The sequence below is a fragment of the Schistocerca piceifrons genome, chromosome 2 (genome assembly GCF_021461385.2).
Source record: "Schistocerca piceifrons isolate TAMUIC-IGC-003096 chromosome 2, iqSchPice1.1, whole genome shotgun sequence".
Classification (NCBI taxonomy): domain Eukaryota; kingdom Metazoa; phylum Arthropoda; class Insecta; order Orthoptera; family Acrididae; genus Schistocerca; species Schistocerca piceifrons.
This window is the reverse complement of record NC_060139.1, coordinates 705264303-705282056: the sequence shown is the minus strand read 5'-3', so window position 1 is coordinate 705282056 and position 17754 is coordinate 705264303. Positions and strand designations below refer to the sequence as shown.

Genomic DNA, 17754 nt, shown 5'->3' with positions numbered 1-17754 from the left:
TTCAAATGGCTCTGAGCACTATGGCACTTAACATCTGAGGTCATCAGTCCCCTAGAACTTAGAACTACTTAAACCTAACTAACCTAAGGACAGCACACACATCCATGCCCGAGGCAGGATTCAAACCTGCGACCATAGCAGTCACGCGGTTCCAGACTGAAGTGCCTAGAACCGCTCAACCACAGCGGCCGGCCAAATTTCATGATTCTGAATTACAAAATATACTGCAGATATTCATTACATATTGTTAGGTACACTCTTAATTAAGGTACTTTACATCCTTTCATGAAAATATGTACAACTATAATGTGAAAGTGAGTAGCATTATAGTTGAAGTATGAGTATAGTTCCTACTGTAGATTTTTCTATTATATTTTCCTTGTGTGACAGAGAAAATGAACACTTGCATATGTTAATTTTGTTAAATATTTGCATAGCAAGTGCACGAAACTAACAGAATATCAGTTCACGTTGTAAACCTTTGTCATCAACCATCTAAAAAAACATTCAGTAAAACAGTAATCATTATAAGTGTTAAATATATCTATGAGTATATGAGGTGGTTGAATTATGTTAACTAAAAACATACTTGGCTGCAAGGCAACTTTCTAAACTGATTTTTCTTGATAAATAACAAGATGAACTACAATAGCAGAAACAGCTTGTCTTAATGAAAGGATACAACTCTGTCACCAGAGTCAAGGAATTCCTTGTTTCATAAGCATCGTGCAACCGAATTATCTTTGGATGATTTAACACATTCAGTATATCAAGCTCATTGTTCATAAATGGACGAAGGTCAGACTTTCCGTGCATTATTTTGGCAGCGTAATTTCGACCTGAGAAGTATATTCAAAAGATGCATTAGAACCACCAAAAGCAAGAGCTGTTATTAGAGTGCTGAATTAAGTAACTGGTTATTACCTGTCAATCGCTCAACTGCATGATATGTAACACCTTGAGTGCCTCTTCCAAGCTCATTCCCAATGTCATACAGATCCTCAAATGGTTTTGCCTTTGGCTTGATGTTCCTACCTTTGCTATACGTGAGGTAACCATATTCTTGTTCACTTTCCTCTATGCGTATCATGGCAGAGCTTGACACACTTCCTGCTACATTACGAGCACTGATTGAATACAGCCCCTCATCTTTGTTGATGGCATCATTAATAACAAGTATGCATGTATCTGGTTCGCGGAACTGTATCTGTTAGAATCAACAACATAAATTATAAGGTACATGAGATTGATGTCAATAAACAAATTTTCTATATATGTTTAACATGCTATATTACAGAGCAAAAAATACAACCATAAATTTAAGCTATTTAGTGTGAGTTCCTAACAGGAACATATTCAGTTGTAAACACTTGAAATGCATTCCATGTGAACTGCATTTTTATTTCTAGCCTTCAGTTTTAACTTTTTTGCAACAACCATCGAGTAGTAAACAAAAACTAATTTTTAATCATATACAACACCTGCATTTTTGGAATTACCTATTTTTAATACAAAAAATATGAGTCTTTGCATATATGCAGCATATCCTCAAAAAGAAACATTTCAGAATGCATGTTATTTGTCTTGGGTAGTTAGAATTGAATGCAAAGTATGCTGATAACAAAATATTTCTATCTAAAATGTTTGGTTGATGGTTGTCAATAATTCTTTAATTATTTCAAAATGCCACAGGAAAGAACAACAGCAAACCTAGGATGAGTACTAATATCTAAAATTCCTTTTCTTATGCTATGTCAAAACATGCTCAATATCCAGGATGACTGTGCAGAGACAGAATTCATCTGAAGAGTGTATAATTCAGGATGTAAATCTGGTTATGTAATGATATGCAGTACTTGAATGTCAAAACTAAGTTGATTTTTTAATATCTACATTGAACAGAATATTTTCATAACACTATATATTTTTTTCTACAGCATAATATTGTAAGTTAGACTCCTCATCTCTATGTAACATTACTGATCAACCAGAGCTCTCAACACAAACAACAAAAATTTCTCGTTAACCCAAAACTTTTATATTTAATGTATTCTTTCACTGGAAGCAACAGTAGCTAATGCACAGGAAACGTATCCATGCATGGGAAACAAATTTCGCGAACTGTAACTACATTTTTAACACTTAAAAATAAATGCTGAAACCAGAAATGAATCTTATTCTTTATACACAATCACAAATCATGCAAAATTCTTTAGTTGGAGTATTATATGAAAAACATGTGAATATGACTGAAACACAAAGTGTCCATAAAATGGTTCAAATTTCAAAAATGCTGCAGAAAGACACCATGACCAGAGTGATATAAAAGTTTAACAGCATATTATTGATTCAATAGAAAGATGATGTTCCAAAACAGAAAAGCTGAACAAGTGCTCATAGCTCTTAAGGTACACAAAGCACATGTTTACTGAACAATTTCCCCTGTTTTGGTCCATACTACCTCCTCCCAAAACATGGAAAGCAAAGAGCTTACAGTAGAATAGATGTGTTTCACAGTAATGAAAATGAACAAGTGCTTATAGCTCTTCAGTATGCATTTTAGAGCCCATGTTTATTGATCTTTTTTTCTTGTTTAGATTGTTGCTAACAGCAAAACTCAAATTATTTGCCACTTTTTAAAACATCCTGTATGTATACATTTCTGTAAAATAATGACTGGTTTTCTTTCATGCAGTTCCCATGTCCTAAATGTAATTATTTAAGGATAACCACTTTGCACAGCCACTTAAAACAAGAAATGAAGATAAGGTTATGCTCTCTTCATTTAAGTTATATACTCACATCCTCAAATAAATATCAATGAAAATCTATAACAAATTAAAATGTAAGAAAGAATATTCAAAGCTAGGTGCATAGAAAAATGCTACATAACATCATGCTTTAAAGATGCTACTACTCAATAAGAGTTCGAGCATGATCTAGTTCATCATTATTTTCTGTTGCTGAGGTAACAAAAAAGTCACACTTATTAAAATACTGCTGCCTAACATTAGCTATAGTTTTATACTAATGAACTTTGTTACACATTTAATGCATCTCCTGTACCCTGATCATATGATCAGTAAATTTACATTATGAGACAAATAAACAAATAATAAAATATCACTGCCTTGCCCCTTACCACTCATCTGTATTCACTTATTCACTATTGAGACATTTTGCTAATGTTGGTACCTAAATGATGTATCACCATCTTCATTCTTATCATATATTTGTGACATAATTTCATTCACAGCAATGAACATTTTTCATGTAGTCTATGATACATCTCTGTAAGTTTAACTGAGCAGAACTTCCATGTGATGAACGAATATGCCTATCATTCAAATATCTGTTTGGTATCAAACACAGAGACTTGTCACTTTTCTAACATCACTTTACCTTAATTCTGCTGGAAGCTGTGAGAGGTTGCCAATCTTTGTACCACTTTATTTCAGGATATGGTACTCCAGTGACCCTTGCTTCCAATCGACCACTTTTCCTTAACATAACAATTGTTTCCTCTGGACGTTTTATGAATGTAGGATATTCTGCAATATCAAGCCGAACTCGCTGTCTTGCTTCACCATGTTCATTTGTGGCTACAGCTTCATACATCCCTACATCACGATCTAACATCCTTCAATCAAAGAAATAAAATAATAATTAATGTTAAAAAATTTCAAGTGCAATCACTTTTAATGGAATTAATCTCATTACAATATTAACTGATATAATAACCTTTAATATGTAACAAAATTTGAGAGGAATAATTAAAAATACACTTTCATTTACCGATTAATGAAAAGCGTAGCTTGTCCATTCCGTGTGTAGCTGCTGTCGTACCGTCCCCCCATCTCTATTATTTCATCATTGAAGTAGTATGTCATTTTGGGCTTAGGATAACCATATACAAACCAAAATAAATTGGAGTTATGATTTTTGATACCATATTGGGTATCATGCTCTTGTCGAAGGAATCTGTAATTTTGAACCGTAATCGTTAATTAATTTTCTATTTAAAATAAAATGAATGACTGCAATATTTGAACTATAATTGATTTCATGGTATCTGTAACTTGTAATTACATCACAATGAGAATTTTCAAGCACTACTAACAAAGTCATTGCTTAAAAGTAAAATAAATGTTGTCCTTTGTTTGGTACAGAAGAATATATCTTTTGGTTAACAAGGAAGGTGTGGTGTGTGGGATAAAGAAGATCAGAATTCAACAATCAAGATTTAATCACCAGAGTTAGAAAAGTCTTTCCAGAGAATAAATTCAGAAATTTCAGTGACATTTGTGAGCCAGAATAGTTAAGCCAAAAAACTGACAAAAATACTGCAGTACTGCGAAGACTATATTAACTCACTTGGACCAGTAATAATAAAAACATGTCTATCTCAGAAGGCTAAACCATGACAAAATTACTTGAATATATTGAAATTAATTAATACATCTGCAAATAGACAGCTGATAGTAGATATTAAATCAAAAACATCAACAAAACAAGAAAGAATAATTCTGGAAAATGAAGTTCATTGGAGAAGAAATAAAAGCAAATCTACCAAGTTGTAGAAAATATCACAGTTACAATAATGAAGCAACAATTACAATTTTATGGTTTATTTAGAAAATATCACAGATACCATAATGAAGCAACAATTAAAATTTTATGGTGCTTAAATAGAAGGACTATACCAAGAGACTCACAAAGATATTTAATTATAAGAAAATCAGACTTATAAAAACATAAAAGTTATAAATTTAACAAATTTGTTGGAACCCCATCAACAAGCTAAGGGTGGACATAAAAATGGAGGATACATGGTTAATGGATCAAGAAGTAGTGAGAGGGACAGAGAGAGAGAGAGAGAGAGAGAGAGAGAGAGAGAGAGAGAGAGAGAGAGAGAGAGAGTTCAAATGTGCTCCTGGGTTGGGCACAACGAATAAAAAAACAAAAACAAAATCACAAGGTGGACTGATGCAGATGCCAAAAATTGTACAAAACTGTCTTGGGATGGAACATTTTCTAAATGTACTTACCTGGAAAACATAAATCAAAATAACAGTAAAATCTTTAGTGAAAGGAGGGTTGGCGGAAAACTCAAGGTGAAATAATTAGGTCAAGGTCACAGACTGAATCTTACAATCCTCTGTTCACAAAGCCAGTATCAGTTATTAGCAAATAATGACCACAATGTTGTTTGTATAAGAATCCATGGCCAAAGAAGTAGGTCAAGGTCATTGACTGAATCTTTGGCGTTTCCCAAATGATCAGACATATACTGAGGAACAGTCCAAATATCTGGAGGCATGTAATGAAGATGTCATTATTGACATAAATAGCATGTTTATGTCAATAATCTGTTTAATATGATAGGAATTTATTTTTGAAGTGATTCTGAACCTAGTGTCTTTCAAAGAAACCTTGTGAAAATCATTTTTCAGTTCAGAGGCAGTAATGATATCAACACATTAGATGAGTAGATTGTTGGCTTCCTAAATGATCATACCACACCAATAGAATGTTTAAAGTTATATGCAGGCAATTTTCAGTACTACATTTATGGTATGTATGAATCCTGTAACGCTCATGCAAATATACAAACGCGATTTTTCTCAAGCAAAATAAAATAGAATCTATATTTCTATCATCTAGATATGCTACCAAGTGAGAGGGCAAATTGCTCCAGCCTTAAACAAGGATGTGATGGGTCTTTGTCAAATTTGAGTAATTTTTCTACTGTCCTTGGCTACACTAAAATCTGGAAATTAAATCCAGATAAAATTATTTAGCATGGGAAGACAGTTCCCTAAATCATCAAGAAGAATTATAATGAACTGAAATATGACTATATCCCAAAATCTATATTCATAAGACTTTATAAATCGGTAACTGGTGGCTCTGATCACAATAACATTCAGTCAAACAATAAGATAATTATTTTTTCACAGAATATTGGACCCAAATGAAAGACTGTGTCCTTTGTTGAATGCTCTCCCTAAGATGGGTTAGGCAGAGAGCTTTGTTCATTAAACCACAAACTTCTGCTGATTCCAGGAATGAATTTGTAACTTTTGCTGATTCCAAGGGTGATGCTATAAATATCATACTGGTACACATAAGGAATACACTGTAAGTGATCCAGTATTACAAAAAGGAGGATGTTCTGGTATTCTTTGTAGTCTTATATTGAGAACATTGCCCCATTGCTTTTAAGTCTCAAAGATTCCGCACTTATCAGTCAGGAGGTTAGTTTGGGCAAGAGTGGTGCTACTTAAAATTCTTGGCTCATGAACATTAACCTGAGTACAGAACAGAAACTGATTTTATAGCACAATTTTCTTAAATAGCTAGAGAAATGATGTGAAATGGATATTTACAAAATTTTATGAGGAAACTTAGGGTTGGTTTTTGATTCATGGGAAAAAACTATGAACTAATTGTGGTTTATCTACAGGTGTCATCTCACTTTAGTACCATATCTTTTATATAACTGACTGAATGAGTGTAAGGTAGGAGAGCACCTTTCCTTAGATAACTCTCACTGATAGATTTTTCTATAATTTTATTCCATAACTATAAATATACATCCAACAAAAGATTTAACTGAATCAGAAGTTTTGCCATGTCTGAATTTCATAAGTCACTATATGAATTTAGATGAGGTAACATGATTAAGTCTGGATGCAAAATCAGGCAACATTTGAAAATCAATGCTTAATCACAAATGATGTGATACCATCTGAAGTTGATTAAACAGTGCCTTAGGCTAAGGGTATGTCACATGCTCAGTTATGGGGCCACAGGATTCCATGATTGTGTGTTGACACTAGCAACATGTAGGCAAGAACATCCGTGAAGTTGACAAGTATTTGCTTTCTGAGTAAGAGCATGTACATTACTTTCCCCACCAACTATCTCTGAATCCTGACAGTTAGTTGATTGGTTGATCTAAGCACTGTGGATGGTGTAGTGAGTAACTGCTACATCAGGATATAAAATGCTGTAATAAATATACAGTTATCACAGATCATCATCTTTAGTGGCACTGTCCCTACATTGACCCAAGGGTGCGTCAGTGTCAATGCAAAAAAGTCAGGTGTAGCCTCTTAAGTATCTTCTGCTAATGTTAACTAAGACCTGCATGAAAGTATACATTTTGTTTCTGGTCTAATATGTATGCTATATTAAACAAACTGAAATCTAATTGTGTCATGGATTAACAAATCCTGGAGGAGCATGTATTATGAAGATTAGAGACACCCTACAATATATGAGAACTTCAACACTTTAGCAGAAAAATGTAAATGACACGAGACATACAAGAAGAACTTAACATCATGTATCACTACAAGTGTTTAATATCTTAAGAGAGCTGATACCAAATATCAATACTGAATTGCATCTATTGCCCATGTGATCAGGTCTGAACAAGAATTAATAACCGTACTTCACAAATCAAACAGTGGAAACTCCAGGTTGGAATATCAACAAATATTAGCAAAAGTATAGGTTGCTACTCACCATAAAGATTGAGTTACAGACAGGCACAATGAATAGACTGTTACACATTATATCTCTCGGCCACAGCCTCCTTGAGGAAAGAAAACACACACATTTTCACACAAGTAAGCACACCTCACACACACACATGGCCACTACCACCAGCAGTTAAATCAGAATCTGTTTGGAGGTTTTGGTGGTGGCAGCCATGTATGTGTGAGGTGTGCTTGGTTGTGTGAATGTGTGTGTGTGTGTGTTTTTATTAGGGAATTTTGGTTGTTGTGAAGCACAAGTATTCTCAACAATCACATTTCATGATGCAGTTGTAGAAACTAAATCAGTATGCTTCCTTCACGCTTGCATTTGTGCTCTAACTGGATAGTGATAATCTACATTCTGCAAGGGACACAGTCATGTGCTGTTTGATTTTATGTGTTGATGTGTAGAGAGTGTATTTATCAGACAGTAGGAGAAAAGTGGTTGTATCCTGTTAAGTTGTCATGATTGCAAAGAAATAAGTATTGTCCAAGTATAATCAGATAACAGCATCACTTGTCTGTTGCGCTAAATGACATTTTCAGAAGAGATGAAGAGTTTCCATGCACATTCCGTGAAGAAGATTTATCACCATGCAGTAATTCTGACAAAGCTCCGCACTTTTGTGTAGAATGGTGGATTTAATTCTTGAACAATGTTTGCAATTAAAAATAGATATTAGTGTAGGACACTGTATAAAATCTGCACTTTTATCAAAATGTTAAAATATTTTTTCTGAATGGTGTTCTGTACCCTAGACAATCTTTTAAAACAGCTGTTTGCCATTAGATAAATATAAGAAAGGAAACTTGGTATGTTTGACATTAAGTTAAAGCAGTACTCTTTAAATATTTCACCTAAGATAAATCTGAAGTTTTGAAAATTGGAATGATAATATCCTAGTAGAGCTTCCTTCTACCATTTGAATGTGTGAAATGCGTTTAATGAGTGTCTAGAAGCAAGAACATTCACCCTTAGCTTCCTTACATATCAATGTGTGAAATACACTGATGAGCCAAAACATTAGGACTACTGCCCATTGTGAGACTGTTGGGATCACTGGCAGGTGATGCAGTAAGAAAAGTATAAGTGGAACTGAGGCAAGTGGGAAATCATTCTAGCAATGATATGGTTCACAAATGGGGAAATTCACTGACATAATGGAGTTTGACAAAGGCCAGACTGCTGTGCCCTGGAGTCTGTGAAAAACCATTTCAGAAATGGTGAAGCTGGCGAGGTGCTTGCGTGCTACTCTCACGAGCATCTATGGAAAGTGGTTAAAGGACAATGAAACACAAGTAGGCGATGGGGTGTTGAACATTCACACCTCATCAGAGAATGTGGATATCAGAGGCTTGCTTGCTCTGAAAAGCAGGTTACGTAGGAATTTGGGTCAAATTTGAAGGCAGAGTACAATGCTGATGCAGGTAAAAGGGTTTGGGAATGCACTGTTGAACATAAGGCTCTGCAACAGACAACCCCTATGTTGACCCAATGACATTATCAATTATATCTGCAGTGGGCATGGGGTCATTGATATTGGACCACGAATCAATGAAAACGTGTCACTTAGTCAAGTGAATCATGTTTCCTGTTACACCAAATCGATAGTTGTGTCCACATATGACACCATCCAGGTGAATGGCTGCTCAAAAATTCTCCACGAAAATACAATGAAAAACAAGTTCTGAATACATCAAAGTATAAGATAAAGAAGGCTACACAAAGTAAAACACACTAAGTTTTATTTCTGTTAAATACTGGATAATACACTAACAGTGTTGATTAAACTAAGTATCACGCATTTCAGTCAATTCTATACCTTTTATATGTCCTTTTATCCTGCCCTTCCTCTCCCCTATCCACTCCATCAAATAAATCTGGATTTTTCTGGTGATTTCTGTTTAACTAGCTTTAGGCAGAAAAATTATGTCGTACTTACATTTTCATTGTCTTACAGTAGGCTTGGTTATTTCAGTAAAAAATGGTATGTTCTCCAACAATAGCTTCCCGTTAACAATTATAATGCTGAATGAACAGTTCATGGGTGTACTGCTAGTTGAACACATAGAACCAACAGTACACCTGCAAACTGTCCAATCAACTAATAAACCGAGATAAAATGAAGAACCGCAATTATCATTTTTATTTATATGGTTAAAACATGATTTTTTACACTTGGTATCACATTATATTTTGTTAATTTTTTCATGTGAATAATCCTAATTACTTTTCCTTGACCAATGAGTACAATTTACTTAATGTATAACAACTATTCTGGAATCGCATCTGTGTACAATATTAGATTTATATGCTCCATTTGTAGTCTACAAAGGCATTTTCCACATTATTTTGACTAAAATTGTGCAAGTAATCTATGGAACGTGGAGTTAGCTGGTGAACTACAATATTCTGGCATGTCTTTGGATGTAATAAGTCCTTGGCTGACACTTCCACTCTGCCAGAGTGGTCTAGTGCACATCCAGTATACCAACAATATGTTGGATTAGTGTCAATATTAAGTTCTAGATCCTTTATATTCTGTGAATGAAAGTTAAAGAAAATACATCACACCAAGGGAATGAGAAAGTGCCTTTGCCAATATTGTGTCCAGACCAAAAGTGTTTAAATGGGGCAATTATTATGGCTCTTAACATTCATTAAATAGGCATTGAATCAAACCTGTATCTTCACGTTGAAGAGTAACATGAAAAACTGGCATAAATAAGTGTGACTTTGTAACAGACTCCTTGTGTAGCCTTCGTAACTTCTCAAAGTTCCTGTTCATTCCTCACTACTGTGACAGAAGACACAGCATATTTAGCATTATTGTCAATTTCTTTATTTGGGAGGAATTAATCAAGTACTGTTTCATGTTTTGTTGGGAATGTTTTTACTGCTAGTAGTAACAGTATTTTGCAATTATCTTAGCTCTCTGTTGACTGATAGCAACCACTCAGATATAGTAAGGCAGTACCATGATAAGGCAAAGAACTTAAACTCAGGAGAACAGCAGATCAAATCCCTATCGAACCATCCAGATTTACGTTTTGCATGATTTGCTTAAACTGGTCAAACAAATAGTGGGATGGTTGTTATGAAAGGCTTTTGCTGATTTCCTTCCTAATCCTTCCCTAATGCGAGTTTGTGATGGGTCTCTAATGGTGTCACTGTCAACGGGATGCTAAACCCCAATTGTCCAATGTTAAGTCCCAATCTTCCTTTCTATTTATATATGATATTTTCAATCCTTAAAGTAAAGTCAGTTGAAATCTATACAGGAGCATCTACTTACCAACTGCTGAAACAGAAACAAGTGGTGAAGCAAGCCAGTCTTCAGGGTAACCTTCCCTATACTCCAGTACCAGTACATAGTTTATTCATTTTTACATTGTTTTTATTCAATTCTTAGATGAAGAAACTTCTTAAAAAGTTTTAAAATCTTGAGAGAAAAAAACCAGTCTCTTCATGTGTGTAATCCCTAGCTATTGTCCAGTTGTTCTTATTTTGGCATTGGATAAGTAGATGCTCTGTCCTAATTCCATATAGAAAGTTAAATATCTAAAATGTATGAGAAGCAAATTGATATGAATGTTAGTTACATCTACATAAAATTGGAGGTAAATACAGCAACAGCCCAGTACTGTTGAGTTGCTGAAATCTGGCACTGGGCATCAGCAGTAGATTGACTGTCAAACAGTTTGTTTAAAATTAATTTGCAGTCAAAGAGAAACTCAGTTTTCCAGCATAAATCTGAACACTTGCACTGGAAATGCATCAGTGATAACCTTATCTGTGTGTTTCCATGAAGAGTGACTATCAAGATAAATTTTTTTAGGTGAGGGCTCTAATAGTTTAGTTCAGTCATTACCATTGTTAAGTATCTCAAACCCCCTGGACAAACCTGATAATTTTCACTATAGTTAAGAATGCACCATTACCATGCAATTCAAGGTTTATATAAACTTTCAGACACCTCCATTGTTTAGTCTGCTCCTATTTCCACGAGAAAGTCTTATATGAACAAATAACACCAAATACTTTAATGTTGATGAAGTCATATGTGTGTGTTTGGCGCTTATGGGCACTCAACGGTGAAGTTATCAGTATCCTCACACTCATTAAAACAAACAAATGTGGCTAAAATACTGAAAATTGTTCCACACTCATGCACTCAAATCGGCCACACAAGTACTCTATCTCATATGCTCCAAAACAATGGAGAAAGAGTAAAAGTAGCTGTGCATGAGATTAAAACACAAGTAAAACGACAAAGGAGGTAAAAGGAAGATACAGGCAAATGTCACTGGCTGACTACTTACAAAAAAATATGGGCGAGCCAGTCACCCTGTTAACACATTAAAACCATCTCCCTGAAATCTTGGGAAAAATGTTGGACAATTCACAAAACTTTAAAACTCTAACCACATTCATTTGAAAGTTACTTATAATAGAGGACAGATCCACTGCTAAATTTGCCAGAACCCACTGGTCAGAAAATAAAACACAGTCCAATAAAATGTGATAAGCAGTGGTCTGAACACCACAAGCACAACACACTGGAGGGTGCTCTTGATGGAGCAAGAAACCATGCTTCCTAGGGCTGTGGTCTATGGGAAGACAAGTAAGGAGGGCCTTCTCCCTTTAATGTGGCTGGAAAGAGGTACACAATGGTCATGCTGTGGGCTTTACTATATGGAGCTTACAGCCTGTTACTTCCAGCCATTCATACTCCCATCGATGCATGACTTTGGAGCCCAAAAGCGAGACTATAGCATGCAGTGGGATGACACACTGAAATATCGGCAGAGCACAACATGCCTCACTGGCTGCTAGACCTGCCCTTTTATCCCCTGCAATACCCATGTGTCCTGGTACACAGCAGAAAGACATCCCATTCCCCAGTCATTGTAGTTGGAGGAAGGCATCCTGGGTATTTTGGACTACTTTATCTGCCGGGTACAATGGTTCTAGAGAGTGAAGGGCACCCAGAGAATTGGAACAGACAAGAGATTTAGCATAGGGAAAATGCCTCGTCTGCTCCAGAGCATACGAGATTGCATATAATTCTGCATCGAAGATGGTAAAGTCTTGAGGCAGTCGAACCTTGAAGACACAATCTGGGAAAACAAAAGAGCAGCCAACAGAGTTCCCTTATTCTATTCTTCTATTCTATTCTTCTATCACAAGATTTTTTAAATTTATTCTGAGAGGCGCCTATTTGAAACTCCAGTAAATAGCTCCACTGAATATGACATCTACCATGTCGACCACTATAGGTTAAATGTATAACAAAATCATCAGGAAGAAACAATGTGTAAAGAAGTAGGGTACAGAAATATTGAGGGGTGGTGAAGTGCTTTTAAAACTCTCTGAGGCTGAAGACACTGTGATGATGAATACTACAGTAGGCAGTGCACCTGAAGGGAATGGACATCCTTAAAAAGGGCAATCGCTGAAGTTGGCCTGACAAATACAAGTAAAAGTAAGCAGCTGCGAAGTAACATTGGGTAACAAAATAAATACTTCAATTGATCAAAAAGAATAAAACATAATTAAATGTTCAATAAAAGAAAGAAATACAGCAATATAAATATTTGAGAATGAAATAAATAGAAAGAGCAAAGATTATAAATTGAAATGACACATGCAAAATGTGCAGCAATCCAAAAGAAAATGGTTAGTCAAAATGATTTTTGATGGAACTAGAAGCAAAAACATCAGCATTGAGTGTTAAAGGAATTCCACTGGTAAACAATGAAAAAGGAACAGAGAGATAAAAAGAACATTGAAAGCTATTGCAAGGAGGAGAAACTGTCTGCTGATGTGATACAAGAAGAAATGACTGGCAGTTTGGAAGTGATAGGGGATTCAGTTTTAGAGTAAAAGTTTGGCATAGGTTTGGAAGACTTGTAATGAAAAAAAGCAGAAGGAATAGATAACACTTCTTCAGAACTTCTAAAATTATTGGAGGAAGAGGTAAACAAATAATTATTCAAGTTAGTTTGTACAATATTTGACACTGGAGACACAACATCGGACTTTTGGAAGTATGTGATCCACACAATCCTAAAGATAACAAACATAGATATACAGTAACTATCACAAAATCAACTAAAAGTTCTTACATCTGAGGTTCTAACAAGAGTAATATGACAAATAGTGGAAAGGTAAAATGTGGATCAGTTTGGCTTGAATAAGGGTAAAGGTACCAGAGGCAGTGCGGCTGTTGTGCTTGATAACAGAGGCAAGATTCAGAGAAAATCAAGAAGCTTTCATAGAAACTGACAATGTGTAAAGGTGCAAGTTGTTCAAAATTCCCAGAAAAATAGGTGTGAATTATAAGAAATGATGGGTAGTATACAAAATTTTCAAGAACCAGGAGGGAAGAATAATAAAAGAAGGCCAAAAGAGAAGATCTTGGATTAAACTAGACGTAAGGTGGGACTCCAGTCTTTCCCCCACATTGTTAAACTTGCACATCAAAAGAAGCAATAATGAAAATAAAGGAAGATTCAGGAATGGAATTAAAAATCAGGGTGAAAGGATACTGATGATAAGATTCACTTATGGCATTGGTACCCTCAGTGACAGTGAGGAAGAATTACAGGGCATGTTGAAGGGAATGGCACATTCCGAGCACAGAATATGGATTCACAATAAACCAACAAAGGTTAAACTAATAAAGAGTAGCAGAAATGATAATGACAATAAAGTTAACATCAATACTGGAAACCTTGTAGTAGAAAAAATGAATGAATTATGCTATTTTGGAAGCAAAATAATGCATGATGGATGAAGCAAGGAGGATATAAGAAGCAGACTAGTGCAGGAAAAAAGAGATTTCCTTAGTAAAAGACGTCTTCTAACGTGAAACAAAGGCCCTTAACTCGAGGAAGAAATTTCTGAGAGTGTACATTTAGAACACAGGATTGTATGGATGTGGATAATGGACTGTATGGAAATGGTAAAAGAAGAGATTTGAACATTTGATGTGTGATGTCACAGAAGAATGTTAAAAATTAAGTGCTCTGATACGTTACAACAAATCCATATAAGAGCAAGTAGGACTGATGCATCAAGAGTTCTGTACACATTTAATTAAGTGTATAGATAGTGCATCCATCCTTAGAATTGAGAATCTCTATGATTGTTGCCTATTATCGATATTTATACTGGTCAGATATCAGTCTCAGGTATTCCAATACTTTACAGAATGTTTTAATTTTTAAGTTTAAATTTTTTGTGTGATTTTGCATTTGCTATTGTAATTTTTCATACACTTTATTTATTTTGGAGTTGTGCAATTCTGCATCAGTTACCAGTATTATTCTGATTTGAAACATTACAGATGATGTATGTGCAGTAGATACAGACTGTCAGAGCGGTAGTTGGGCTGCCTTTTGCATAACACAGCTAGATGGAAAAGGTATGGTTTTCACAGCAGTTGGGGATTTTGCTATATGATTCTACATACTAATGAAAACTAGATCACAATCCTTACACTAGTGCCTGAGATTTTTGACAAGTTATGACTGCAATGTAAATTTTGAATAGCAAAAAAATATTTTTTTATGTGATATAATTACAAATTAACTATTTTCGGATTTTTCCTTTAATTGTACTGTGAAACCTAGCTTCTTGCCAAATTTCATGACTAAGTCAATGGGAAGTATCCTATAGGTGTTGATGTGTGTTTGCAAGTAAGAAAAAAATTGCTTTATCTTTTGATTACATTGAGTTAGAAGCTTAAACATTTTACACCACCAAGGGGTGACAGACCTTGACATAAGTTTTAACTTGACACCTCTTCCTGTTTGTAATATAAAAGAATCTGAACAGTCAGACACATAGACTCACTGTGAAGTGATCCTATAAGGGTCTCTTTCTCACCAACTGACATACAGAACCATAAAAATGAGGAGTTTTGACCAAAAAATTGGTGAGGAAAGGAATATGTGGAAATCACTGACTAGAACAAGAGACAGTATTTAGGACACATGTTAAGACATCGGGGAATAATTTCCATGGTACTATAAGGAGCTCTAAAGGGTAAAAACTACACAGGGAGACGGTGATTGGGACATATGTAACAAACAATTGTGGATGTTGAGTGAAGTGCTACTCTGAGATGTCAGAAAGATGGTAATGGAATTCAGAAAAACTGAAGTAACTGGAATACTCTTCAAGCTCAAAGACACAAAATAACCTGACCTGGTGGAAATCCCAAACACTTGAGCAGGACTAAAGAATGTGTCCTATTAGTCATCTTAATGTGGTCTACTTTACAGGTGAACCACACTTCCCTAAAATTTGCATCATAACTGGAATTGACCATTTGCCTTCCCTACTACCATCCTTACATGCTCATTCCATTCCGTATCACTTTGCAGTGTTACATTTAGCTATTTAATCTATGAGCCTGTGTCAAGCAGTACATACTAAATGCTGTATTCGCACATTACAGGGTTGGTTTTTGCACTCATCAGCACTAACTTATGTTTTTCTACATTTGGAGCAAGCTGACACCAACTAGAAATTTTGTCTAAGTCATCTTTTATCTTCCTACAGTCAATCAATGATGACATATTCATGTACACCACAGTATCATCAGCGAACAGCTACAGATTGTTAGACAACCTGTCCATATGGTCATTTACATATTCAAAGAGTAAGAGTGATCCTATCACATCTCCCTGGGGCAGTATTGATGACAGCCTTGCCTCTGGTGAGCACTCACCATTGACAACATACTTCTATTACTCAAGACCTCTTTGAGCCACTCACATATTGGGGAATATAATCAGTATGCTCGTACCTTCGTTAACTGTCTACAGTGAGGCACCATTTCAAATGCTTTCTGGAAACCTAGGAATATATAACCCAGACACTGCTCTTCATATATGGTTTGCAGGATGTCATGTGAGAAAAGGGCAAGCTGAGATTCACACAAGTGATGGTTTCTAAATCCATGCTGATTTATGGGCAGAAGCTTTTTCTGTCTCAAGGTAATTTGTTATATTTGAACTGAGGATATCTCCTAGAAATCGGGAGTAAAGCAACGTTAAGAATATTGATCTGCAATTCTGTGAGTCCATTCTTTTAATCTTCTAACATAAAGGAGTCACTTGTACTTTTTCCAGTCACATGGAACCCTGCACTGGGTGAGAAATTCACGAAACATGTGATATACATCCATCCTAATTCCACTTACTCAGCATATAATTCTCCAGAGTGCAATTTACAATCCATTTAAAACTGGCCCATAATTGCTCTACATCCATCACATTGGAACTGCATGATATTCATTCACTGTGTAAATGGGATGCCAACAAAAGCTTATACCGTATTTACTCGAATCTAAGCCGCCCTTTTTTTCCAGTTTTTGTAATCCAAAAAACCACCTGCGGCTTAGAATCGAGTGCGAAGCCAGCGAAAATTCGGAAAAAAGTTGGTGGGTGCCGCCACAACTTACTTCTGCCGTCGAATATATGTAGCGCTACACAGGCATGCTATGTACGCACAAAGATAAATACTGGCGCCAAAACCTGTGCGTCAGTAAATAAATTTAAAAAGAAAGGTGGAAGACGAACTATTTTCTCCGCCCCGAGTTTCGACCACTGCATTTTCATACATTATCCAACGAAGTAAATACAAATTCCGCATGGTTCATCTTCGAACGTAGCAGCATTTCAATATACTACGAAAATCCGACTGGAAAGACCGTTTGGGATGTTTGTCAATATGGCCAACTCGTTCTGAATTTTTTCCTATCTGTGAGAAGAGATGGTTGCTATAATAGGAACTTTTATAAATTGTGAATCACATGCAGTATTCTCGTCACCATAAGAATAATACGCAAATAAACATTTTGCCATGTATTGTTTCATGTTTGTTGCTATCTCATTTAAATCCGGTCTGCCTAATAAACTGCGAAACTAGAGTGAGACAACAGCAAACGCGGAAGAATATACATATCATGTCATGTTTATATTCGTAATATTCTTATGCTTAATAGTGATACAGTCAGAAATGAAGCACGGTAATTGACTTGATTTTTAAATCTAAGATGACTCTAATTTCTGTGTAGAATGTAATATACTAAAGAGGGGCCTGCAAAGATTTTCAAACGGAGAAAAATTGTCGCTAAACTCTCGTTCAGAACATCTTCTATCATACGCAGTCTATTATTTGGTTCTTGTTGAT

General features: G+C 35.4%; 1 protein-coding gene across 3 annotated transcripts in view; it reads right to left on the bottom strand.

Annotated features, from left to right (window-relative positions):
* LOC124774939 (obscurin) overlaps window positions 1–17754 on the bottom strand; it is a 694794-nt gene that overhangs the window by 108502 nt on the left and 568538 nt on the right. For all 3 annotated transcript variants that reach the window (XM_047249630.1, XM_047249632.1, XM_047249631.1), the window contains 4 exons: window positions 3796–3981; window positions 3403–3640; window positions 925–1207; window positions 683–839 (listed from right to left, as the gene is read on the bottom strand). In XM_047249630.1, the coding sequence (XP_047105586.1) occupies window positions 683–839; window positions 925–1207; window positions 3403–3640; window positions 3796–3981 (864 nt within the window). The remainder of the gene's footprint in view (window positions 1–682; window positions 840–924; window positions 1208–3402; window positions 3641–3795; window positions 3982–17754) is intronic.